General features: G+C 35.7%; 2 protein-coding genes across 36 annotated transcripts in view; one reads left to right on the forward strand and one right to left on the reverse strand.

The window, feature by feature from the left end:
- MADD (MAP kinase activating death domain) overlaps positions 1-10276 on the forward strand; it is a 71616-nt gene extending 61340 nt beyond the window's left edge. For 21 of the 35 annotated variants that reach the window (XM_027641867.1, XM_027641878.1, XM_027641870.1 and 18 more), the window contains 4 exons: positions 1813-1821; positions 2080-2149; positions 7045-7091; positions 8778-10276. In XM_027641867.1, the coding sequence (XP_027497668.1) occupies positions 1813-1821; positions 2080-2149; positions 7045-7091; positions 8778-8885 (234 nt within the window). In that variant the 3' untranslated portion in view covers positions 8886-10276. The remainder of the gene's footprint in view (positions 1-1812; positions 1822-2079; positions 2150-7044; positions 7092-8777) is intronic. The other 14 variants (XM_027641871.1, XM_027641879.1, XM_027641892.1 and 11 more) reach the window with 2 other exon arrangements.
- Positions 10277-19468: 9192 nt separating this feature from the next.
- The window catches only part of MYBPC3 (myosin binding protein C, cardiac), a 61889-nt gene continuing 53754 nt past the window's right edge, over positions 19469-27603 (reverse strand). Inside the window, exons 30-35 of the mRNA XM_027642490.1 lie at positions 26064-26203; positions 25155-25314; positions 24441-24577; positions 21755-21949; positions 20784-20826; positions 19469-20290 (exon numbers count right to left, since the gene is read on the reverse strand). Coding sequence (XP_027498291.1) covers positions 20196-20290; positions 20784-20826; positions 21755-21949; positions 24441-24577; positions 25155-25314; positions 26064-26203 — 770 coding nt within the window. The 3' untranslated portion in view covers positions 19469-20195. The remainder of the gene's footprint in view (positions 20291-20783; positions 20827-21754; positions 21950-24440; positions 24578-25154; positions 25315-26063; positions 26204-27603) is intronic.

Genomic DNA, 27603 nt, shown 5'->3' on the forward strand with positions numbered 1-27603 from the left:
TTCCCTAGGGTAAGTAACTGTTATTTCTGTGTTTTCTGATTGAGTGAGAGGAGAGCATCTGTGTGCCTTAAATAATATAGCAAGAAATTGCCCATCAACTTATATCTTCTAAAAATGGATTGTAATTGGGACAAACTCGATAAATTCTCATCTTATAACTCTTGTGGAAATGCAGCACTGATTAATGCAGCACATTAACTCAGATCATGACCACCTGGGGCAGTCAAGTCTTTTAGGCAGTTTTACTGTTACCAAATAAAACAACCAGTGTTTCACCTGAGTCTTTCTATTGAGTTTCTGTATTTTTGAACTTTAGACTACTAGCAAAAACCTTTCGCAGAAAAGATTACAGAAAAAGGAAACTAAGTGCAATAAAGAAAGTGTTCTGTTATTGACTTGTTCATTTTGTAAGTATACATCAATAAATAAAATGGTTTTGACCAACTAAACTGATACAGAACATGGATGAAAACAGGCAAACAGAAAAAAGATGGAATTAAGTATCCTTTCCTTTGACTACTTGAATGTAAGCAGAAAGCAAGCTTTAGACTTTTGATTAAGTGGAAGTTTCAGGGGTTTATATTGCACAAAAAATATCTGGGTCTGTTGGTTAGTTCTCTACCAATAAAAATAACAATAAAACCACTTTGACTTGAAAGTCAACCTGTCTTCTCTGATATACAGTGCATTTACTGATCTTTCTTAATACAGATAAGTCTGTTTCTTAAAAAAAAAGCCCACAACAATTTCTAGTGTTGACTGCCTTTCTTGGGTAGCATATTATGTATGATTACATCGGTGTTGCTAATACAGGATTCAAGAGGGTTGCAAAGTTTTCCTTTCCCTTCTTTCCAAGACAATGAAGTTTCTCCAGTACTATTTTTAAAAAAAGGTCCTGAGATCATGGTGTCGTAAGTGTATAAGCACTGAAAGTTTGAAACCAGACTTCTATAATATAATTTGGCAAAGATCTCTGTAAGGTGTTTGACATAGACACTCTGAATGTTAGGGCAATGTTACTCTTAGTGTTTCTCTTGCCTTGAAAAGCAAGTCTACTAGAAACTGGATTTGATTCCTTATAGGACTTGCTACACCTTCTTATGTCTGTGTACTGACTTTGACCCTTTTGGAGATGTGCACTAAGAAGGGATTATTTTGTATCTTGACATAGATTGGATATTGAACAAACTCATTATGCAAAGAGAACTTGTTTATTCACGCAGTCTTGGCATCTAGGTTCTGGACTGAAAAACCTAGCCATGTAGTTCAACTGCTTTTGTCTTTTGGGGTTCAAGTGACTGGTCAGCTGGGAAAACCCATACGTGAAGTGAGCAAACCATAGAGAAGGATCCAGAGTTTTCCATCCTGCTTAAAGCAGAAAGCTAGTACTGACTGTTAAAGGAGGAGGTTCCAAGAGTAATTATGAAGATTATATATCATAAACTTTAGTAAAATCTTAATGGCAGAACTGTCAGGGAGAGGAAAGATTAGTGGTTCCTCATTGGATTCAGTTCAGCTACTGGATAGGTTAGGAGGATCAGTGTCATGGTGGGAAGTATAGTGCCCTTTACCTGCCCTCTGTGCTGGAGGAGGATGCATGGAGGGGCAGAAACCAACTGGGATGTATAAGAGGCTACAAATAGCGCCAAATTTGGGAGTCAGCATTTTTCTCGTCCCCCTCTTTGCTGTATTTCAGGTGTGTTGGTATTCTTTTTGCAATAACTCATTTGAGTGCCTGAAGGGGTAGCAATGTTGGATATGTCAGAGTTACTAACTCCTTCGTTTCTCTTCCATGCTTTCTCCTCCTGCAAGGAGCGGAAGGTACTTCATCTTCTGCTGTCTTCGCTTCTTAGCACTTCTAAGTTTTTTTGTTGATTTCTAGCATTGTGGCAAGTTTGTCTTCTGAATATTTATTTCACCCTTTATTTATGTATTAAACTGTAAATGAACTGGTAGTGTGTGCTATAAAACTTCAGGTTGTGTCTGTTGTGATGATGTTTTTGTTTAATTTTGGGTTTTAGTTGAACACAAAAAAACAAACCCAACTAATTATATGTTACTTTCCTCCTGTTTTTGTAGGTTTTCATAGAGCTGAATCACATTAAAAAGTGCAATACTGTGCGAGGAGTCTTTGTCCTGGAGGAATTTGGTAATTACATTATTTTGATATTAGGTCTGTACTCACATGGCAGTAACTCAAATTTCCAGTTTTCAGATTCAGAGTTGCACTGCAGTTTCAAAGATGGGAGAGAATGTAGATTTCACGTGAGAAGTTACCTGAGAGATGGGTAACTTAACATAAAAATTTACACATTAATTTTCATCATATTAAGATTTGTAACCTAGGTGCTTTTTGTTATTAGACAGAGAAAATGTCCTGAGTCTTCTGAAGCAAACAAAACAACAGTTAAGCTTGGATGTATGGAGGAATTTTCTTTGGTATGTTTCTTTCTCATCTGAGAAATCACTTTTTTTAAGCAGGATTTAAAGCTGATCTTTCTCAACACACTATGCTTTCATTACAAAGAACAGCTGTTAATTGCAAAGTTTAATTTTTGCTCTATGTGGAATTTAATTTTTGTTGTACGGAGCAGAAGACGTTTTGTCAGGTTGCACTTTATTTATCCTATGATCTTTGTTTTGGAGCCTGACTGGTAAAGAGGGGAAAAGTAAAGGTTGAGGAGAACAGAGAATTTGTCCTGTTTTGGTCAGTTATTACTATTGCATATAATCTACCTAACACTGTAGTTTGGGGAAAATTCCAGGTTACTCTTCAGTCTTAGTGCCAGAAACGCTATTCTTAACTGGGGTCTGAAAAAAATGAGTGACTTCAGATGCCGGTCTCTGGAAGAATGATCCATGTACTTCTCTTGAAATAGCCCCCAAACCTGTATTGGTTTATTCTTCCACCCATCTGTGAGACATTTGTGTAGGTCTTAGGAATATCTATGAAACATTTAAAAAGAAGCTAAATTTTTATGACTTTCTTTCCATAGTAGATCAGCACCCATACTTTGGCCATAAATCAAAATCTGAATCACCAGCTCCCATTACCAAGACTCTCCTTATTCTTTGGTAATGTGTGTAGAATGTTCTGGCTGAGGGATTCTCCCTTAAATTAATACAAGATTTCTGAAATTAATGTCTTTTTTCATAATAATGTGTTGTCTCCTTTTGGTGATACAAAGTTCTAAGGTATCCAAATGATAAAACCCTTCTGACTGTTGCAGTTTGCTTGTTATTTACTATAAATCTCCAAGAAGTTTGGCTTTGAATTCATGAACAATTTTGTCCAGTTTTCTAAAAATGTTGCTCATGGTTCAGATGCTCAGATCAGTATATTTAAACCACAAAAAATTTCTGGTACTTTATATGTTCAGAAGGTGTCTTCAATTTGTGGTTGCATGTTTCTTTGATATCATGTTTTCACCATGATGGGCATAAATCATTTTAGTAATACAAATTGTTCAAGTCAGTAAAAGATTATTGATGAGTTTTACAAAGATGAGAATTCAGAAGTCATAAAATTAGCTTAAAGAATGGCTTCAGCTTCTGAAATCTTTAACTTAATAGAAATTACTTGAAACAGAAATGAATTTTGGATCACTTTTGAGAGGTTTAATGGAAAATATTTCTTTTAATAGTTTGTTTATATTGCACAAGAAGAAAAGACAGTATTTGGCTTGGTTATTTCTAGTCAACTTATATTGATGGCTCTGTAACTCTGTAGCAGTTAGTCCCTAAATAATGTCTGTAATAAATATAAGAAAAAGTACTTCTTATAATCAAGGGCCTATTGCAAAAGCTAGAATTGTGATATGGAACTTATAAAATGATAATTTTCAGAGGTAATTAAAAATAAAGTGGGAGTTGGATTCTACAAGCACAAATTGAGAAATTAAACATTTTAAATTCAAAATATTCTACTCCCAAAATAGATTCACAGACAAGAATCAATTTAAATGTACCAAATGAGATTTACAATTTGCCAATCCAGCTAATAAAGAGAAAGAAGAAAGAAAGATGTTGAAGGGGAGTTAACCTTTCTTTCTGTGCAGAGATGAGAAACTACTCCAGAGCTGCTTTTAAAATTGTTTTAAAGGTGGGAAGATATGTCAGTCTCTCCAGTTCAAGATAAATTAACGTGTTGATTAATAGTAGACTAACAGCATTCATCAAAAACTTGCTTGGACTTCTTGAGAGTGAAGTTATTTAGCTGTGTTAAACATGATGAACCTTGCCATCAAATTCATTATAGTAAGAGTATATTGAAGTAGTAGATCCTTTTAGAAAGGTAGAGACTGCATACTCTAGTCTGATGGGAAGTCGTTCAATGCAAGATTTATTTGATTTTACGAAGTGCGAGTGCTCCAAGTTAGTGATATTGCATCAGGAAATTAAAGGTCTGTTTGTGTTAATGCTGGGCTTAGAGGCAGCATGAAAGTTGGACTTGTGGTTTCAGAGCAGGATGCAAGCAGACGTTCAGGAATTGTGTCCTACAAATGGAAGTGGAAATTTAAGTGAGGAAATGTAAGGCTTTTCCCACTGAAATTTGAGTTACTGCTGTGTACTTGTGCTTTACTTTCTTGTGGCCCCTTCATCGTCGCTGCTATGAAAACCTTCATTCTCCAGCAGGTAAAGTGATGTCCCCTAAACCCATTTTGTGGTAGCGCCATAGTTTAATTCACAGGACCAAAGGCTGCAGAATGGTGCTTAATAATTTACTCATTTCATCCACTCAGTTCAACAGCATCAGGAATAACTTTTATGTTAAAAGTGCTTCTACTCATCTCTCAGTTTGAGGCTTGAGTCTTAGGAGGCTTGGGTATTTTCTTTTTTGTTTGTTTGGGTTTTTGTTTGTTGGGTTTTTTTGTTTGTTTGTTTGTTTTTTCTTTTTTCCTTTCTTCTTTTTTATTTGTATTCTACAGTGGTAGTGCTTTGACTTCTCTGAGTGTAAATGCAAACCCACTCTTTTTACTCTTCATAACTCAGTCATCTCAGGAGAATTTCCTGCATTACAAGAACAGTGAAGGAGTACTTTACTTAAAGACAAGGCAACTTTTACTGACTGTGAAGTGGGGAGACAGTACCTCGCCTAGGTGCTCTCCTGTTCCCTCTCTTCCTATTCTCAATTATGATACAGGACTTTACAGCTTCCCTTCTCTCCTTCCCTTGTGGCACAAGGTCCTTACAGCTTTCCCTTCCTGCTTTTTGAAGAGTTTATGAACAGTTGTATGTTATCCAGTGGGCAGTGAGACTTACACAGCTGTAAAAGTCCTACCTTATTTGGCTGTGCACCAGCCTCACTCCCACCTTTATCCCCTGGTGACATGGAGTTAATTTGGAACATCTGGTGCCAACGGGTAAGGTAGCTTGGATGTGCACCTCCTTATCTCCCCAACTCTAGTCTCTGGTATTGCTGGGGCAGTGCAGCCTGGGTGTGCACTTCCCTTGTTTCTGAGTCCTTAATGTAACTGCCAACTTCAAGAAAAGTGAGAGTTGAAAAATAAAACAAAAGCATTACTCTTTACCATCATATTCTGTCCTTTTCACTAGATTTTTTTTTCAAGAATGACAATACCATGGCATACGAGAATTAGTAGTCATTGATTTATATTTAGAGAAATTTCTCAAACCCAGTCTGCACTGCCTACTTTTGGCCCTTTAGAGTGTGATTCGTCTCCCTCTCCAGCGTTCAGCTGTGTCATATCATAGTTGAAAAGATGACATCTGCATGGAAAGGTTTTGTTGTGGACTTTTCCTAGTTCTTCATACTGAACTCATCTGCCTCCGTTTCTTTTTTTGTCACTAGTACTATGTGTAATAAAACATTTATCCTTCCTCTATGAACCTGGTATGATTTGGTTTTGGATAATTTCTGTACTGCTTCGAAATTCTTTTGTTGTGACACAGAAATTCCATGGCAAATTTCAGCTGTTCTGGAAGGGGAGTATTCAGAGTTGGTCTTGGTATTCCACTGATCTTAACGTTTTAAATTTGCCAGTTGTATGTTGGTGTGGTCTTTGTTCTCTCCTGGTGATTTCCCATGGTACCTGTTCACAACATTTGCAGACCAAGTGTGGGTCAAAGACACAATTCAAATGCAGTGAAATGGGATGGTTACAGCATGCTTTTTTAGCCATTCCACAATGAGAACAAAAGACAAATTTTCTTCAGCTATATTGTGCCTGTCTTCATTTCTGTCAGTTTGAGGCAGTGCAAGGGAGCAAGATGAAATTTTCTGGATAATAGATTTTTTTCATCAGTGCCTTAATCCTCTTTTTATATAGAGACTTCTATAAGTCAACAAGCTCGGTATTTTAAGAATACATGTCACTGAATTCAGTATTTTATTTGAGACAACTTTTTCAAAAACTATGAACGTTTTCAGTCAGTGTGTCAAGTAAATACCATCACACACATCCTATACAGGAGAAAGAATATCTCAAGAAACTTAAAATTAAGCTGGGAAACAGTCTTCCAGTTTAGAAAATTTTCTCCCTCAACTTCTTTTTTTTTTTTTCTGGATTTCACTGATTTACTATATAGTCTCAAACAGTTCTTTTGAGATCTATTATTCAGCAGAGAAGGATTCAAACATCTCAATGGGAAAATCTTTGGGAATCACATATTGATAAATTCCCATGGAATTGTTGGTTCGTGTTTTATTGTAGTAGTCATAAGGCATATTTTGTTATTAGGCATATTTTTTCACTATTTTTGCTGTCTAGCAGGAATAAGTAATATGACAAAAGCCAGAATCTCTAAGAACCATCAAATACCTACTGTGCCAAACAGAGGCAGTGAAAATTTTTGCCAACCTGCGTAATGTATTATCATTATCAGTATCTTCCAAGGACATATATAATGTAAATGAAAAAAAGGAAAAGTATCTAGAAGTGAAGGATAGTGATGTGGCCTGTATCTGCACCTGCTGTCTGTCTGCATCCCTTCCCTTTCCTATGGGAACGTTGTGCTATTTCTTTCCCATTTGCCTCTTGTTTTTTGAACTTTTTGTTTTGTCTCTTGCCCGTCCGGTTTTAGTTCCTGAAACTAAAGAAGTGGTGAGCCACAAGTACAAGACGCCAATGGTGAGTCACCTGTGATGCCTTCTGGTAGTTCTCTAGAGGATCTATCCTTACATTTTCATGTGGCAAAAAGAATCACATTGGGATTGCAGGATTTGCAGTGAAACCCCAGCTGCTTTTTATGCTTGTTTTCCTCCAGGAAAGACAAGAAAACTCAGTGATTGTTGTACCTATAAAATTAGAGGAACTCAACAGGTAGTACAGAAAGCACTGTCTCTTTTTAAAGATAGATGAAGATGCAAGGTAGCTGGTTTAGCACAATAAGAACTAGTGGAACTGTTAGTTTTAAGACAGTGCAGAACAGAATCCTTAATCCATAGAAACAATGTATAGGGAGACTAGTTCATAGGCATAAAATGATTATTAACAGCTTATGAAAAATTCCCATTTCGTCATGAAAGTGAGCAGGGAGATGCAAGAGAACAATACAAGTATTGATTCCTGCTGTATAGATGAATTATTGCTGTGATTTAGTGTTCAGTTTTTATAACATTTTGTGAACACCATCAGTTTATAATGATATTTGGTACTTTTACACATGATCAGGCTTATATGCACTTATAAGGAAGAAATAGAAGACAGTGATTATTGTCAGAACTGAAATTTCTTCAGTTATTTTGTGTCTGAAGTGCAATGTGCACATTTGTTGGTTTCATGGGAACTCACAGTCCTTCAAGGGGAGAGAGAGAAAAATTAACTGAAGGAGCTAGAAATGTTTTAGAACAAAATGCTTAGAATATATGTAGTTTAAGAAGCAGATAGCTGTATCTCTTAATAAGAAAAGCCAGTTCAATGAAAAAAATTGTATTTGATGTGTTTAAGGTGGTACTATAATACAACAAAACCTTGTTATGATTATTAGATTTACAAAGATTTTAAATGTCAGATTACAGGATAAGAGTTTTTAACATCACCAGAATAGCCAGTATTAGAACTAGGATATAAATTAAGTCTTAAGTCTTACCTTCACTGAATTGTGCTACCAATCACATGCTAAAAGAGGATTTTCAGTTAAATAATAGCATATAATGAGTTAAAAGTAATAATTGTAAAACTTGTTAATGCTGTGTGAAACCCTCTCCTTTAAGATAGTGACAGAATTGCCTGGTATTCTTCATAGGAAACCTGCAATATTGGGTTGTAGGGTATTTTTTAATTAAAAAAAACCAGGCCAAACCAAAAGCTCATATTATTCACTAGTGTTTGATTAAAAATTACAAGAATTACCAGTCCTAGCATAACAAGGTAGTTATGAATAAGGAAGAATCCCACCATCTTGTTAGTCAAGGTTCAGTATTGGATGTTTAGTTTTTTTAGTTAGCTCTTCCAACCCCTCCCAGAAAATTTCTTGTAACTTCATACAACAGACCAAAAGTAATTATGTAGAATGTTTTTTCTAAAGCCAGCTGTCCAACTTTCCAGCTTGGCATACTGTTTTTAAAAATTATTAAATCATACTATTAAGCAACTAATGTTTTTATCCTAAAGGAGGTTTTTAGTTTGTTATACATATTTTCTCCTCTATCCATCTCAGTTAGAAGGTATGGGACACATTTTCCTGATTTTTGTTTCTAGCCAGAGTAGTTGTCTTATGAAGAAAGACATATAGCAAACTACAAAATGTGCAATGGATTTTGCAAAACACCTAATAATCTGAATTTCATTATCTCTTCTTCTGAATTCTTGTAGGCTCATGAAATCTGCTACTCCGTGCTGTGTCTCTTCTCTTACGTGGCTGCAATTCGTGGGAAAGAGGCAGAAAATAAAAGCAAACCACCTCGACCAGTTTCCAGTTGATCATGATATTTAGAAATACCTACCCTTTGGCACACTGACATGCAGTACTCCCAGTTTTGCTGCAGTTACTGGAGCTCACTTTCTGTCTTTTATGAGAACGTGATTATTTATGTATGACCCTGCAAGTCTTTCCCCATAGAAAAACCTGAGACTTCACTGTGCAGTCTCCTTCTGAATTCATCCGTAATGGAGTTTTTAAATGAGCTTTTAATCAGACAGTTTTGAGCATCTGCATCCAGCTGTGAGTTACTTACTCTGGACATTCCTTTGGAGTTCCTTTTTTCTTAAGATGACTAACAGCTTGAGTTCGGTTGTTTTTTTTGTTCTAGTGGTTCTTGTTACAATTTAATCACTTTACAACTGCAGGCTTCTGCTTTCTGATTCTCTGGTATGTGCACAGTGGAAGCAGTCTAGTCCTGTATGTTGTTTAAATGTAGTGTTTTATTGTTTTCCTTCTGTGTTGTTCATTTTTAACTACTAACACAGAGTTCTTGTCACATAGTTCTTCAGACTCTTTTGGTAGAGATAAACAATTTAGCTGTCATAGTCTTAAAGTACCATGTGACAGTTGAAGTTTGGCTATTAAATTTGTCCATCTGTGGAGATGACTGCTTCTCAAGAGGGGAAAGAAGCGGAGAGAGAAACTTTGAAGGTAATATATTGTGAAAAACCTCGACACTTCATGGATTGTGTGAATTTTCAAATGGGAATTTAGGTAACGTTTGTAGTTATCCCAGCAGTAGACTTAACAGATGCATATAAGCACTGCCTAAAGCAGTTAATCACAGGGATTAGAAAATGAATAAGGGAGTATAAAACTTGGAAACATTATTGGCAGAAGTACACTATAGAAATCTGCAGAACATGTTCAGAAGCCCAGGGGATTATGCTGTCTTCAATTTTTTTAAACTATTGGTTGGTTGGTTGGTTGTTTTTTTTTGATCTGTACTTGTGTTTCAAGGGATCTTGAAAATACTGTGTTTGTGTATTATGAAAGTCACATAGTTAAAACTGTCCATACATTCCTTATTTTAAATAGGCCAAATATGAATGGTTTTTTGCATCTTGTTTTTGTTCTTGAACTGTACTGCACTTGTCTGGAAAGCTCTTAGGGTGCTGGAAGATGAGACTGTCTAGAGAAAATAATGTTACATGTAAAATACCAGGAAAACTTGCTCTGATGCAAACTGATGTATTGTATGTTTTGACATAGAATTCTGACTAAATGCACCCAGAAATAACCCTGTTTTGGCTTGGTCAGGGTATCTGCCATTTTAAATGGAATATACCAATATGGGTGAGGAAATGATGTAAATATTATAGTATCACATCTATTTATAGAAACTGTACAGCTCTCTGAATGTGAAAATAAAATGTCATTCAACCAGCAACTAGTTTTCATCCTTGTGTGCTTTTCTATCAGTGTAACTTATTCTGGAATGAATGTAATTATATACAAAATATACCCTACACATATATTAAATAATGAGGAAGAGAAGACTATAAATGAACAATCTAAATTTCTTTCCACAGAAGCAGTTTTAAGTAATTTTGTTTTTTTTTTTTCTTCTGTCACAACATTTATGTGATTTGTCTTTAAAAAAAAAAGTGTCTAAAAATGTGAATGGGGAAAACAGACGCATCTGAATTATGGAAATTTTTATTACATGCTTGGAAGTAGAAATGACATATAAAGGATTTTTCATCCTTAAAGGCTTAAAGGCAAAACTGAAATCGGTAAATCATGAAATTAACCTGTTTTGAAATTATTTTCTTTCTTTTGTCCTCTGACACTGTAAATTTTCTTATAGCAATATCTGAATTTTTAGCAATTGTAGTGTTCTTGATACTACTACAAGTATGGTTAAGAGTGAAAGCACTTTGGCCTGCAATAGGTGTTCCATTTACTGCAGTACTGGGTCCCACTCAGGTAGTCAATTTAAATTTTTAAATTGTAATTATGTTGTCAGCCTATTAACATGATCAAACCATTAACTTCAAATTATAAGGGGAAGGTTATTAAATGCATAGCATCACTTACTATATACAGCTCCTTTTTTTCCCTTGTAGAAGCTATTTTTGTAATGTATTTTTCTGTGACTTACATAAATTACATAAACTGCTATATGCTCTAGGCTGCTGAAAAACTTCAGAACAGAATAACACTTTTAAAGGACCTTTAATAAAAATGGCCCTCTGTCCCTTTTGACAGAATTTTCTTAAAGAACAGGTGTGGCTAAATATATTGTTTGCTGTTCCTTGGCACGGATGAATCAGGAACAACCTCAGCAAGTGGGCTGACACTGTGCCTCTGCTCTTTAGGTGAGAGCAACTGTCTTGGCTTCAAAATTGAAGACATTTTTGAAATATATAAAATCTTTCTTGCACTCGATGATGGGGATTTAGCAGATGTTCTGAGAACTGTAGGCATGTAGCATATTCATCTGAGCCAAAGGCATGCTGTGCAGTGTTTCCACTACTAAATGCACAGTGCTGCTCTTTGGATACCAAATGCAGGTCGGATTTTAAAGTGGTACAAAAGCATAAGTCTTTCGGAATTCAGTCTTCCATCCTTTTCTCTTTCCCTTCATCACTCCTAAGCACTAAGAGGTCCCTAAAATTTATTTTGGAGGAAAAAAATAATTCCAGTTGTTTGCATGTGGTTTTAGTCATGTCCCACTCATTTTGATATTTAGATAAAAATTCCTTAACAGCAGTAAAGAACTTAGAGGTTTCTAAACCTTCCAGAACCAAATTGAAGGCTGAGAGTAATTAGTAATAATAAATAGTTCTAGAAGTTTCTTAGCACAAAATGAATAATTCCTGCGTTTTTACCACTAGGAGGAGCCTGTGTCTTAGTTTTTAAGAATTTCAAAATTGCAACCTTTTTATTTTAACACTTGTATTATTTCCAAGGCACTTAGACAGTTGCACAAAGAATCATAAACTTGCCTTAAAACTTCCTTGTGCTGAACAGGTTTCTTTTTCTGCTACAATTTCTTGTTTGTGGAAATTGGTTTTCAAAATGACCATTAAGTGTTCTCTGCAAACATGGGGGTTTGAGACTAGTCTTCCTGGCAGTTTTTGAAGTGGAACAAATGTTACTAATTTGTCTCCTGGTTCATGGATCTTCATCATGATATTCCAAAAAAAAAATATTTCTTATTTTATTTGTGAATGCAGTGTCCACTTCTAATGTGAGTGGGTCCACATTTTAAAGGTTAAAGGTTTAAACTTCAGTGAGCGTCACAACACTGAAGTGATATTTATTAAGGATATAACTGGAAAAAACTTAACGATGTCTGTTGAAGGAAAGAATTCATTACTTTAAGAAAACAGTTGTAAAAATTTCCTGCACTCTTGTTCCTAACTTCAGATAATCAGTATCCTCCTCCTTTGACACTTCAGGACAGCAGAGCAAGATAAAATGTTCATCTGGGTATTTAAAAGTTAAAGTGCTTGTAAACACAGGTCATTAAGAATTCCAACTAAAGTTCTCTCTGAGTAATCAAAGTGGGTGGGAAAATGGTTGTGATTCTGAGCCTTCCTAGGAACCTTTATGTTGCAAAAATATTGAAGATATTTCTAGAATCTTACCACTTGTGCCAAAGGAGGGCTTTTGTTTCCCGCAGAGTGTGTTTCTAATAAGGAAGCAGTTGCCTACAATGGGAACAAATGGGCATAGGCTCCTGTTATCACTGAATTCAGAACTAGGCAGAAAATAGAAGCTAAGCTTCTCACAAAGAGCAATATTTACATCCCAGTCCCCCTTGACTGCCAGATGGTTGAAAGATAAGTGATGTTGCTTCTGAGGCAAGATCTTCCTTCTGGGAGAACAATGGCTCCTGCTTAACTCCAACTCCATATTAGGTATTTAGGAATTTAGGTATTTAGGAACTCCAAATTCCTGCTCTTAGACAAGCCAGGTGTTGGTGAAATAAAACATCCCCTAGCTCCAGAAGAAGTGGTAATTAGGATGAAGAAGCAGCAGCTTTGTGCAAAGGACCTTGCCACACAATGCCAGAGAGCTTCTTGCTCTTACAGAAGTCACAGTTCAGCCAGAGACATCTGCTTCTCATAAGGGCAAGACATTTCCAGACAGTTTCTGGTGACTTTGCTTCTGATAGTGGCAATGGCTTCTTATACAGCCCTACCCTGTAATGCTCTTGTAAGATGTACGGTGTGAGCAACAGCTCTGAGATTCTACAGCCATTCCAAATTTGACCATTTCACTAAAATAGTAGAAATGTGATAATGCTTTAAATAATAGTGTGTATGTGACCCCCTTTTCCAGCACTGTATGTGAAGGTTTAAAAGCTTGATGTTGGTGACAAGTGAGGTTTGAGTGTGGCTGAGTATGTGCCACGCTTAGAGAGGACCTCTTTCAGGCAGATTCTGTGCTCAGATAAAAATGAGCTCGATGTTTATACTAAGGTTAGTAAAATCATAAGTTAACTTTCTGTTTACAGGTGTACAATGCTTCAAAACTTCTGCAGCACAGTAGTTTTAGCATTGATTAATTTTGTTTTAGGGTGTCAGAAAGAAATATGTATGTCAGCCAAGGGCAAACAGTCCTGCTTCTATTTGCAACAGTTACTATAGTGATAAGCGTGGTTTAGGAACCTACATAGAAATAGAAATCCCCATCTCCCAAAATAGCTCTACATAAAAAGGAACAAACGGTGGCAGGAAAAACACCAGTAGAACTCTAAACAATTGCTTCCTTGAATTATATGAAAACTTTAGTTCTGTATTTCAATTCCTTCCACTCTTTTTTGCCTTTTTGGTTTCTCATATTAACTCCAGTGAGTACCAGTCTATCCACAGTGGGCTGGATATCAAGGCACTCTCCTTTTTCTCTTTTTACACATCTCCCTGCTTGGATTCCTCACTGTTTCCTCACATTTCCTTGGCAAACACTCTCTTCAACCAGTGAGGCTCAGCTCTGCACCTCAATTTCCCATCAGATATCTCTATCTGTTTCCCCCTGTGCTTTTTTGGTCATACATTCTTCTCGCCTCTGTGACCGTCATCATCTCCCAAGCAGATCCTCTATCCCCAAGCAGTTCAGACTTAAGCTCTTCCCAGTGTCCTGCTCAACCAGTCTCTGCCCCTTTCCAGCTTTCAGTCATAGTCTCTTATTCCTCTCTCTTGTTCTTACCAAATACTCTTCTTCTTTCATTCTCAGCCTTGTTCCACTCTTACTCCTTTTGCATTTAAATAAAGTTATTTTTGGTGGAGTGCTAAAGAGTGCTATAGAGGGAAGAGAAAAGATTCCCAGTCTTATTTCTGCTATTCTGTGATAGCTCCCAGCAGCAGCTCTTCCCAACACTCCTTGTTAGAAATGGCTCAACCATTTAATCTGATATTAAAAAGAAAGAAATTTTTCTAAAACAGACTTGTAACCTAACAAATTTTATAAATTGTTAAAGTTTTCCAGTACTGTAGGAAACAAGAAAAATCATGAAAGGAAGTATCATGCTTTGTAAATGCACAGTGCTGTTATCCCCTCTTATACCAGTGAGAAAGAACAAGTCCAGTTTTCAGGTAGAAATTTTTGAGGACTTTCTTATGATCAAAATGTACTAGGAGTTTTTTTAAGTCAACATATGCAATGAACTAGCCTATAAAGCAGAAGAAAAGCTTGGATTTTTTGGCCCTTTTTCCTTGGTTTGGTATATGAAAACCATCAGTAAATAACTTTATTTGAGAGTTGTGTTAGTAGGTAGTCTTTTTGTGATCATAATTTCCTGGAATAGATCTGGATTACTGGGGCAATTATTAGCATTATGACAGATACCAAGCAAATGCAGCCTTACTGAAGGTCAGACTGCATTTATGCACCATCTGGGTTCATATATTTGGGTCCCACAATTTATACTTTCAAGCAAAACAAAAACTGTGTATGATACTCTTCATATTTGCTAAATAAGCTATAATGAATACAAAATCATGTTCAGACTATTATCTATAGTGAAAAAGAAAAAGGGGGCATACTTACCACTTATTTAGTATTGTCATATCCACTGATATTTGTCTTTGGTTAAGCTATTCTAACACACAATAGATCTGAAATGTGTTCATAGCTATGACAGTTATCTGTGGTTTTAGGGCTGCTTATTGTCAACATTTCTGTCTGGCACAGAAAGCAGATGCTTGATTTTTTTCCATATCTAGACCTAATAAATGAAGCTGTTCTTATCTGTTTCTTTTAAACTTTCACCAGTTCAAGCTGTCTAAGATGTGTTGCTTATGCAGAGTGCTTTGGGGACCCTGCCCAAAGACAAGTAAAGGATATCTCAATGACAGCTTTTGTTTCCCTAAAATAGAGTTCTGTGGTTGGGAAGCACTTGAAAGGTATCAGTGGGGCTATTTTTAATCTCAGCAGACTGTTCTTATAAAATTCATTTGTAAGGAGACTGAATGGCTTGTAGTTCTAAACCTACATATCCAAGATGATATGTTAGTGACAAACCTATCTCCTAAATACATGCAATGATTTTATTTCAAAGAAATTCTGTGATAAAGCAAAATAAATGACTTTTCTGATTTCCAGAAAAATATTTTCTTGTACTGCTCTTATATTAATGGCCATTGTATGAGTAAATTAAGGAAAAAGTTCTACCAACTAATATTTTCTTGTGTTCTCGTTCATTCTACTCAATTGTAGACTTCCCTTGAAACAGCTAGAACAATAATCCTTTCTCATAAGGAATGAAACCTGCAGGTGAGGAGTACTTAGGTTATCTTTAAATGTCTGTCATACCATGTGTTGAAAAAAATTGTTAAATAATAAAGAGGAACCTCTTGACCTCTCACTGTAATTTTCAACAAGTAAAACATATATAATTTCATAGAATAATCTGAAAAAGTTGGTAAAGATAACTATTCTGTATTATAGAGAGGAAGAGGAAGATAAACTCATGACAGGTGAGGCACTTTTCATAAGCATTCTGTTGGGACAATTTGCAGTCAATTTAATTTGCACTTCACCCCAGTATATCACATAAATATCATAACTTAAGAGCAAGGCAGGGTGACAGATCATAGAATCATAGAATAGTCTGGATTGGAAAGGACCTTTAAAAGTCATCTAGATCATCTAGGTCATCATCTATATCATCAGCTTATGCTAAAATCAGATCATGCATTAACTGAAGTGATCATATAAATTGAAACAATCCGTAAAAGACAAGGTTTGGAGTTTGCAAGCTACTAAGAAAGGTAAAGTTTTTCTAAACATGATACTGAATGCAAGTAGTTTTCTCTGTTTTACATTGATTTCTGCCTAACATTAGAGTGATCTTCCAAGCAATGGTTTATTAGCAAATATGTGAATGTGTGAAAATTTAGGACTTTTCCATTTTACAATATTTCTATCTGCATAACTGTACTACTGTGCCCTCAGTTACAACTGAGGCAACTACTACAATTGATTGTAGTAGTTAACCATATCTTGAATATCTAAATAAAGTACATCAGTACCTAACTGGCAACAACATACATTAATGGAAACATAGCTTCTTATTACACACGTTACCCTTTCTTGGTCACACACATATCCACCTGTGTTATGGATATTATAAAAATATATGTAGTCGTTGGCCCCCCTTCTGCAAAAACAGCTTTGGTGCTAGAGCATAGAACCTGGATTTACAGTGACTTGGAAATTAAATACTTCTGGCATTTTTATTGACCGATCAGAAAACTAATGCTCAGGAGGGAAACAAGTACGTTTATTCCGCAGCTGTTACCACAGATATGCCTGCTAGTTTTAAGCTAATACTCACATATCTATGATAGCAGAATACAAAATAGGCTGCAACCTGAGAAGCTATGCCAAACAGAGTCACTGTCATGACTTCAGAATGGACATTATGTTATTTAGTTCTTTAGCTTCAACTGATTCACTTCTCATCTGTCAATAGGTAAAATTAATTATTTTCGTGGGGGACCATTCGTTAACTCTCACACAGCCTTTGACAGCTTCTGTACAAGCCCACTGAATTAAACCTGAAAGAGGAAAAGGATGAAACCCAGCATCTTTACCGTATTCTGTTATACTCACACCACAATTTGAAGAGATTTTCTTCAGGTTTTACCGCCCTGAGCAATAATCTCTCAGATCGAGAGCTGATGAGTGGGTGTGAGAGTTTCTAGCACTGAAGAGGGGAGCTGGAGCTGCAGCACAATGCTGGTCTTTGGCCTTTTTCATTGTTATTTTAAGAAGTAGTGGTCAACCATTAACTCATTTTGCTGTTGTTATTTGCTCAGAGAATAGTGGTCAGGATTTGAGCACTAAGGCAATCTCAAATAAATAAAGGAAATGAAGTGTTCAGATAAGGTTTGCTTCCATTTGACAGTTTAATTCCATCTGGTGGCTTTATAAAAAGTATTACGTGAAGCTTCCCATTGCCAGGGGCAAGTACATATTGTTTACTTATGATATTTACACAACAGTGCTGTAAAACAGAATGAAACAAAAGAATTGATGCTGTGGTGTGAAACGTGTGTTGTCTTAGGCTAAAGTGTCAGCTGGGGGTTTATTTGGCAGGCAACACCACCCTGAGAGAACTGAGCTAGTAGGAGTACTGGAAGTGTTATTTGTTGTCTTAATATTTCTTAGTTGATGTTTCTTGGAAGTGGTATCTTAGCTCAAGTGAAGAGCTAGCTCACTGGGCCAGCTTGACTATTTCTATACTGCATGATACTGTCTAGTAATGCTCTGCAACACCCCATGCTTCAGATAAGTCTTATGTATGTTAATTCAAACATTTAAAATCTCCATTCCTGGTACACTGTTACTAGTTTGAAGGAGAGGCACGTACCCTGAACAGGCAGCCAGCAGCCTGAATTGGTAGGATTTAAATGGAAATTGTGGTAGCATCAAGAATTGAAGTCAATTTCACATCCAACTAGATAGAAATAATCAGCCTGGAGAGGTTATGTTTGTCTAAGTAAGATACAGTTTTCACATGTAAGGATCTTTTACTTGAGCAACAGTTTTTTTGTCTTAGGGAAAACTACAGAAAGGGCTTCAGTAGGACTGTTGTTTTTGAAAGCAGTTGCTGTCAGTGAAAGGCACTTAATACACTGAAAGAGAATGCTGGTAGATAGAAATTTTTAAACTTTATGGCCTATTTATTTTTTTCTTTTGCTATTGATCTTACCTTGCACACTTGTAACAGCAGTTAACAACTATAAGGTTAGAGATAAGGCCATCTGATTTTTGCATCACAGGAGATTTCACACAGGAAAAGATAGTGAAAACCATCTTTCATCAAGTAGTCTTTCAAGTGTGATGGAAGGAAAATTGTGGGATACTTTACTGTTCTCAGCCATCTAGGTTTGGGAGAAGCTGGTCAGTTTATGTGGTTTTAATCAGATTGGGAGAAAAATTATTTATTTAATTATTTATGTGTTACCACCATGGGATTAGTGGACAATTAGTGACTATACTTTCAGGATCAATATCAGACATGGAGTAGGTAAAAGACAATACTATATGCTTGCGAAACGTCAATAAACACCTACCATTTTCTGAAGACCTTTCTAGAACTAATTACAAGAAGTTCAGACCTTGCAGGTGTCCTTTCCCCCTAATCCTCTTTTCAGTGTATGAGGAATGGTTGGCTTTTTGAATTCAGAATTCACATTAAGAAGAACTTCTAGAAACCTAACTAGAGCGCGCTTCTTTTTTTGTGACTTCATGGATTTGCATTTGATTCATTGTCATTGAAAGTTTTGGAAGTAAAAACTAATTTGTGTTTTTCATGTAGAAGCATTATCTTAGAAGGCCCTGTGGAATTAGGTTCTAACTCCCGCTGTTCAGTCTCTGCTTTACAGTATGCATTGTCCAAGAGATGCTGGGGTGATCCTCTTGGTTCCCTGCATTCTGGTCGTGGGTTCTTTAGAATATGGATTATCTCTGTCTTTTATGTCTGACATGTGTCCTACTTTTTAATCAATAGTGTTGCTCAGAAAATGAAAGTACAAAAGAGCATAAACCTGGTTGCATATTTTCCTTTTTTAATTTTATTTAACTGTTTAATAAGAATAATGTGCAACAGACAAGTGTAGATCTGGAATAAGTTGATGTTGGTTTCAGAGGGTATCTGTTTTTGTTCTGGTATCATAATGAAATAATCAAAATACACATCTCATGCTTTTATTAGGAAGACTTATTTGCTTGTTTAATACAACTAATATGCTGTGTCAGACATGCTTTACCATCTCATGTGGCATGTTGGCAGGGAAGTAGTATTACCTCAGTTCCTTTGTGTTGATTCTTTCAAAAGGCAATGCTTCTTTGATTAATATCATCTTCCCACTGTCTCTTGTATTGTGATCATTTAAAAAGTACTCTCCAGCCAGAAACTATCAACTAACATAGGTCTGAAAAAAACCCCACCCCAAATACTATTCAGACTAGTAGATGAGAAGCTAGAAATGCTATTGTGTCATTTAATTAGACAGAATCATCTGCAAAAATGCATACATACCACTCATAGACTTTCAAAAACCTTCAGTAAGATTTGATAACAGTAAGTTTATTGCTTTCATCACAAGATTTTGCTTTAAAATTTTTTATTTGTGTGCAGATAATCTTTCTCACTAGAACTTTCACTGTTTCATCTGATGTGCAAAATTATCTCTGTTGATAAGTACAATGTCTGTGATTGGTTGCAAAAACATCTAATAACCGGAATTCTATGCTGGTGCCTTTTTTAAAAGCTAGAAAACAAGTAGTTAGTAATTATCAAAAAGATTATTTTCTATATAAAGCAGAACAATAACTATAGCCAGAGGTTCCCAAATGGTGTGTTTTGGACACAGTTCTGCAAAGATCTACTCAAGAGCACAGCAGTGGATGTTTCAAGCACTCACAGACAGTAAAAGTAGTAGGAATGAAAGTTACAATCTATTATTGTACAGACATGAGTATAATGAAAGGTGATTAAATATTACAATTAGTTTCTTACTGTTTCATTATTCTGAGCTACTTGTTTCTTATGAAGAATATCAGAGTTCTTCAGAGAGAAAATAGAGTGAACTGTAGAACTGGGGAATTTACATTTGTTTCAGACATTAGGAAAGGACAGGGGGTTAATTTTACGTAATTGTAATATAGCAGGTGCTTTTTTACCTATGTAAGGGGAGGAAAGTTCTATATTGATTTCTCTCAATTACTTCATGTGGAGACAATGGCAATGTAACTAAAACAGATGTATGAAAAAAGGAAATAGGGTCTGAAAGTATGCTGGGTAAGCAAAACATTACAAGACACTGCTGCCTCCTAATTCACATATATTAAATGACTTTGAAGATGAACAAGACTCCTAAATGAACTGAAATTATCCTCATTAATTTCTTCAGTCTTCTTCTTTTCCAGTTCCATTCTAATGCTGAGATAGAGAATGGGGAGAAAGATTTATTGACAAATACATTACCTGATTGCTATCATAGCTATTTCATGGTTTTAAAGTATAAAGTGTACATTACAGTTCTAGATGTATTGTAACTATGCATTTTTTGTTTAGATTATTGATATTAGTTAGCCTTATTTTAATAATTAACTGACTCGTAGAGCAAGTGCTTGTAGTCAGTTAAGATAAAATGACAACAAAACATTCTGTAATTTTTATATATTTCTACACTGGCACAGGATACTAAAGGTGGAGACCCACTTTAAAATAAATGAAATAAATTACCTTGCAGGAGTGTGATCTTAGTATGATTTTGAAAAAACAAACAGAAATCGAAACAAGCATATATCCTCCCACCAACATTATAAACATTCTATAAAGTCTCTACCATGAATATCTAACAACTGTTTAATCATATATCTAACCAAACAGCCATTGCTCCTTTATCCAGCTGAATTATTTTGATTCTTACCTTGAGTTGCAGATGAATTGCAATTCAGAGTTTTACTGAGGTGCTGGAGAATGAAAAAAAAATTAAGATATTATCAGACATTAAAGGATGATAATTTTAAATTGAGACTTGGTGCTGAAAGTGAAATATGGAAGCTTTATAGTTGTTGCTTTTATCTGATAATTCTAAGAAGATTTAATGTTCCTAAATCAAGCTTCAGATGATGATAATATTAAGCTTTGAGCCATGTCTACACTGTAATTTATAGTTCTGAACAGAAATACTGGAGAATTTTGGCTCCCAGCACTGCAAGGTGAACTGCATACACATTCCAGACTTAGCGCTGAGTCAAATATTCAACTCTGTGCTGTGTAGAAACACCTTCAGGCTTGATGTGCTGAAGATGAATTTCCATCAATCACTGCTGTGTGGGTCACTTTCACTGAGCATTTAAACTGGTGCTATATACATTTATATTGACAAATAGATACATTACTGGTAGCCTTACCAAAAATATTTTGTCAATATTTCTTACTGTGTTATAGACATGTGACTTTCATTCCTGATTCTTTTGACAAAAAAAATAAATGTTTAAAAAATGTTTATGATGTAACACGCACTACCTTTTACGTAAGTTTAATTGCTAATGACTTAATTTAAAACTTTCAATTACTGAATAGGCACAAAGGATAATAAAACTATCCTCAATGATAGTTTGTAGGTAGACCTCCATTGCAGTGCTAAGTATCTTCTCTATAAATATTAAGTCAGAAGTGTAATAATTGCCCATCTTCAGGCTTGTATTACCTACCAATTCTATCAAAACACTTTAGAATGAAAAAAACAATCTTGCTGGTGCAAGTAATTAACAAACTTTTTTATATACCACCCAAGAAGTCAGGGTTAGATAAAGAAAAACTATGATTTTATTTTCTTTTAGCTACCCATTACTCTATCATCATTACAGTATCAATGTTGTCCATAAGATTCACCTGATTACCTCTGACATCCAGTCTGCACTCTATTTCAGCTTCACCACACTCATTAACAGCTTTACAGGTGTAAATGCCACCATCAAATGGAGTAGGTTTCCGGATCTCCAGGGTCAACACACCCTGCTTGCTGAACATGCGGTATTTGGCATCCCCAGAGAGATCCATTTTGTTTTTATACCAGGATATCTTTGGCTGAAGAACATGGAAGAAGAATTTTAAAATAGAAGGTAGGAAATGGAATATTTACACCAGATCTTGCAGCTTTTATTTAGCCATCAAAGGCTAAATAGCATTATGAGGGCTATTAACACAACAGTGTTAATAATTTTTCTAGGACCAACTCATTCAGTACAAACTTGTGAAACCAGTAATTCTGAAGTTCAATATTTCCTTTAACTGTCAAATAACATGTAGAAAATGTAGGTCTGTATCCTATTTTATTGCAGTTAAAAAAAACCCCGGCCCTACAAACTGGCTACAAATTCATCCATTCATTCGGGGGTTATTTAGTTGTGCTTGTTAAAAATATTTGAATGCTGCAAGTATGTTACAGAAGTGTCACAAAGTTCCACATATGTTAAGTGGCCAAATTGAGATGCCAAAGTTTGGCCTGAAAAAGGATTTTCTAAAGCTTTTAGCATATATTTAGGAACTTAAGGAATTTCAAAATAGTTGGCTTCAGCTGAGGAGTAAAGTTAGTTCTGTATCAGTTCAAGTCTTTATATTTTGTTTCCAGTACCTGAAACTGTGACTTTAATGTCTATAAATGGAATTTTGAAAATGGAAGTACAATAGAAAACAAACTGCTTTTGTTTATTTCAAGCTCATCAATACATATAGTGAAGAAACAGTCTCTAAAGAGTAGAAAACAAGGCTTTGTACTTACCTGTTTTTCTTTGAAAATTAATGTCTTCTGTTTCTTCATCCATAAGAACTAAAACTACTGCACTGCTTTATACAGTGCCTTTAAATCTACTGAATCACTTTTGTCTTTGACCTGTGGTATATCAATCCGGTGCATCCCAGCTGCCATACTTACTTTTCTTGAAAGATATCAGCTGGAATTTTTCCTGCCTTAATATTTTTTCCTTCTTTTTCTATAGCCTCTTTATCTTTCTGGGTATATGTCTTTTATTGTACCTCACTACTAGCAGGGCATGAGTATTGTCTCTGCTTGAAGTGGTAACTTTTCCATGCCATACAGATCATGCCTGAGGTGTGCTTGAGAATCTACAGTTATTCAGAATTGGAAAGCTCCATCAACATAAGCTACTCTCTGTGAAAAAGACCTTTTCAGAGTACTGTAGTAGGTAGAGACACATTTTGTTAAGGTTATTTTGGGCAATACAAGTACAGAAGTGTATTTGGAAAAGCTGCTTTAAGACTATTAGATGTGCTGAGGGTTGAGAACTATTTGGATCCCTCGGGCTAATGTGTAAGGATGAGCTAGCTTGCTTGCATTCCAAAGCCTGCAACTACTGTATTTAACAGCTGTAAAATTAAGGATGGTTTTTAAGAATCTTCTTAAAACCATGGAAACTGAATGAAGTAGATGGACATGCAAAAAAATGTCTGTTAACCGAGTGGGAATTTCATCAGTAATACTGTCATTTCTAAGCTGAGGCAGCTACTGGAGGATGGATTTTTCCTGCAGTTGCTGGTGTTTCTTCTATAACATTTGTGTTCTTTTGCAACTATTTACATGGATATGCTTCCTTTTTTATTTGAGTTTTGTCTGGAGCACCTTCTTCATCAAAAGAACTGCAGAAAATGATTGCATAAAGACTTTTTTTTTTTGAGTAAATTTGGACTCTGAGCAATTGTGGTACATGTTTTGCTGTGTAGCAATCAGATCCTTGCGTAGGCACGAGGAATTGAAAGGAGCTGGGAATAAGCAGGCAGAAGGTGAAGGAAGAAGAGTTTTGCATTTTTTGTGGTGGTACTAATTTAAACTTCTGACAAGATTATGTCATAATATGGTAAATTTCTTCCCTGCAGACAAAGAAGCCCATTTCCCTTTTTTGAGAAACCTAAATTTAGCTCTTGGCTGATACAGTTTTTACAGCTTGCTCCTGACTAACAAAATAGTGCATCTTTTTGTATTCTTTGAAGAGATTTATATTCCTGTGAGTTTAAAAACCAAACCAGCAAAACCCCTTCAAAAAAACTTCACACGAGAGAAGGCCTTATTCTAATTAATTTTGCAAAATAACTCAGACTCTGTAAAACTTATGTGAATGTATCAATGTAACAGGAAAACTGCTGTTCCTATATATCATTTAGGTTAAAGGAGCAGTATATTACATTAGCTGCTATTTTCTTGAAAGTCTGAAGAGAACAAAGGATAGATTGTGAGAAGATACATTTTATTGTTGTTTACCTTCTTCAGTGAGTAGGTTTTATGCACACACGATATGTTTTCAATGGCGTGGTGTTACCACAAGTGGTGACTGTTCTTCCCTCTGTCTCCTTTACTGTATTGCCCCACTGGGGGCACAACCACCCAAACACTTGCACCTTGCAAGTGTTCCCTCATCAACTATGACGGAGGTGGGAGATGACTGGGTGATTCTATTTTTAATTAATACATCCATGTTACATTCCAGTCACACTGAACTGATGTGTATTCTAAGGCAGCATCTTGGGTTGATGCAACAATAAAAATGACAGTTGTGATCTGTACCTTGGGGATTCCTCTTACAGCACAGCTGAGTGTGGTGTTGTATCCTGCAATCACAGAACGGTTTACTAAAGGATGAGTGAATTTAGGAGGTTCGGAGAAGTCATGTTCTTTGTAACTAGGTGGCTTATAAGTGGTGCCTGCAATACAAAGAAACAAAATAGTAAGAACTATGTTTTCAATTCTGCTGATGTATACAGTCTATCTGTCACTTATTTTGCCTGTATGATTTAGAGAAGCTTCAAAGTTTTTGGCATTTGTGATATAACAAATCCTTAAATACACTTCACTCTAAAACATATCTCATGTTTCATGTGTTAGTTAAAGTAAAAGGTCTTGACAATTGTGGGTTTTCTTATTCTGGTAAAAATACAATAGTCATATGTCTGCAGGGAAAGTCTTCACCACAGATATCTTAAACTTTTAACCCCAGAATACAAATATAATCCCCCAGTTGTATTATAATTGTATTATTTTCTTAAAATTATATAGTTTAGGAAGACTCTGTGATTAAATATTTTTAGCAAATACTTGTATTAGTACAGGAGGTCTGCCTAGATAATGGTTCTTGATGCTAAAATTCTTTATAAGTGCTAGTTACTAAGTAATGAAAGTATCTTTAGTGGTGCATTTATCAAGATTGTATTTTTCATTTGCCAGTGTATAACTTCAGGTACTTAGTGGCTTTTGTGATCTTTGTTTTGAAGAATATGTTACCTGTTTTTTGGATATGGGCAGGATTTTTGGTGGTTGCAGCAGTTTCACTCAATCCACACAAATTTTCACTGAAGATTCGAAAAAAATACTCATTTCCCATAATCAGGTCTGACACTATACAGTTTGTGCGACGATAGTGATCAAAAACAGTATACCATTCCTGTAACAAGACTATACTGTTTAGAAAGATGTTATGAGAGGTCAGACATGGTGCTAGTTTTAGTATGGAGAGATCCTTTTTGCTACAACAAAAAGACAGGTAATTAACACCAACCTGTGAAATGAATATTATGTTGCTTCTTGTGAAGATTAGCTGATCTATTTTCTTACTTTTATATTCTGGCAGGTATGATAGATGTATGAATACTTGCATTTTCAGAAAGAAAATCCCACAACTCTCTACAGTTTACCTTATATCTGGGGATTCTGGTACAAGATGGGTACTCAGAATGTGATTACTTGATGAGGACTTCTGTGGGAAAGATGTTTTCCAGTCTGACTGGCATGCATACCTCTCCCAGTATATACCTACTATACCCAGCATCTGAGTTCAAGTCTAACTCTTCCTCCCTCCACTTCATTTTTTTTCTTTATTTATGAAAAATATAATTCCAAATAAAGAATGTAATTCCGCCTTCTAAGCACAGCTATCTGTGCACTCATGACCAGAGACGGCACACCCTTGGTCTCTCTTACATTTTCTACTGAGCATTTTATGCAGTTCTTTACTTCACCTTTAGGAGTTTTTAATTCTATTTTTCAGTGTTTAACTGCCTCTGATATGCCATAGGATACCTCAGACACAGAAGTGAGAGTCATGAATTCAGTAATTTCCCTCGTCTGTATGTTTCCAGAGCAGGCAGTAGTTTAAATTCCATACAAAGTCATAGGCTGAGAGCAAGTTCTTACCATTGTCTTTTTGTCAGCTTTCTGGACCGTGTAGCCCAAGATCTGTGCATTGCCGTCATCTTGGGGAGGTGTCCACTCCAGGGCTGCATTAAATCCCCAAACATCTACAAGCTTTACATTCTGAGGAGGACCAGGCTTGTCTGTGGAGGAGACATGAAAAAAACCCTTAGCTTTTAGTTCAGAATCCAAGACTTTTCTCATTTCCTTCCATGCAGGGAAAAAAATAGAACTTGATAGCAATCTATAAAGTTCCATAGCAACACACTTCATTTATTTGAAGTTGAAACTGTAAACAAGAAAGTTGGGAAATTTTCAAATACCCTCTTAATGGTCTTCTGAGAGGCCTGAAAGCTACTGAGAAATAGACAACATATTAGAATTAGTAACATAGGAACCAGACAAACTCTTCTTTAAAATGTTATAAGAAGTTTTGTGTTGATGGATGGATGTGATTAACTCTTTAAACTGTAATTTTATTAGTTATTTTGTTACCGTAATGCAATTTCTCAGCCATTTAGCTACATTGATATCAACCATGGCAATGGGTTACAAATGCCTTCCAGCTGAGGTTTGGGAGTATTTCCCATTTGGGAATATACCTTACTTTTTCCTGTTGGTTCATTGCTTGTTAGCTTGCCCACTAGGTGACATTTCCCTGTAATAACTAGAAAAAGAACAAATTCTCAAAGAGATACAGATACCTGGAAGCATACAGAAAAATATATAATATGAAATTATAATTATTTTATTTTCTCCTTTTTAATTATAATTCATATTTATACTGATATTGTTTAGTCTCATGCTGTAACATTTAAATTAGATTTATTAAATAATATTCCTGTCTGTTTTAATTTGAAGGCACTGATTCACCTTTTTGATATGTTGGTTTGTTGCACACAGTTACAGGGCCTGTTGGGGAGGACTGGATAGTTGATCTTGTGACTGAGTGAAAAATAGTTTAAGATAATTCTAGATAGTTGAATGGAAACTGTCTCCCCTTTCTGTAGCTAAGCTGGAAAAATTAGGGAAATGTAAGAATCTGATGGATGTAGTCTCATCTCAATCATTTGAGATGAGCAAAGCCAAAGGAATGTAATTTTACATTGCTTATAATTTAATTCCTTAAAAAGGATATGCAAACCAGTAATAAATCAGCCTTCGTTATTAGGGGAACTATGACTTTCTATATCAAAGCATAATGTGTTAATTCTCTTTTCACTGTCATACTTTGGAATTGAAGACTGCTTTATAATTAGGCTTGGCCCCTTCTGTCCTGCTTCAAAGTGGCACCAACTAGAACACTGTGTGAAGTGTGATAAGGAATATGGAATGCATTGCTCTCATTCCATTTATCATCCTCTTTCTTCCTATTTGACACTAACATTTCAGAGAAAAACCTAACATCTTCTGTGTCTCAACAGCTACCAAACAGGTAAAGCCTTCTTTCATTTTCTTCCCTGTTTCTGAAGTAGGGAATGGCAATGTGTTGACAAATGAACATTGCTTATGGAGATGTGGAAACGTTGTTACCTTGAATCAC

This window comes from Corapipo altera, unplaced genomic scaffold, assembly GCF_003945725.1.
Source record: "Corapipo altera isolate COAL_440 unplaced genomic scaffold, ASM394572v1 23b, whole genome shotgun sequence".
In the NCBI taxonomy this organism is placed as follows: domain Eukaryota; kingdom Metazoa; phylum Chordata; class Aves; order Passeriformes; family Pipridae; genus Corapipo; species Corapipo altera.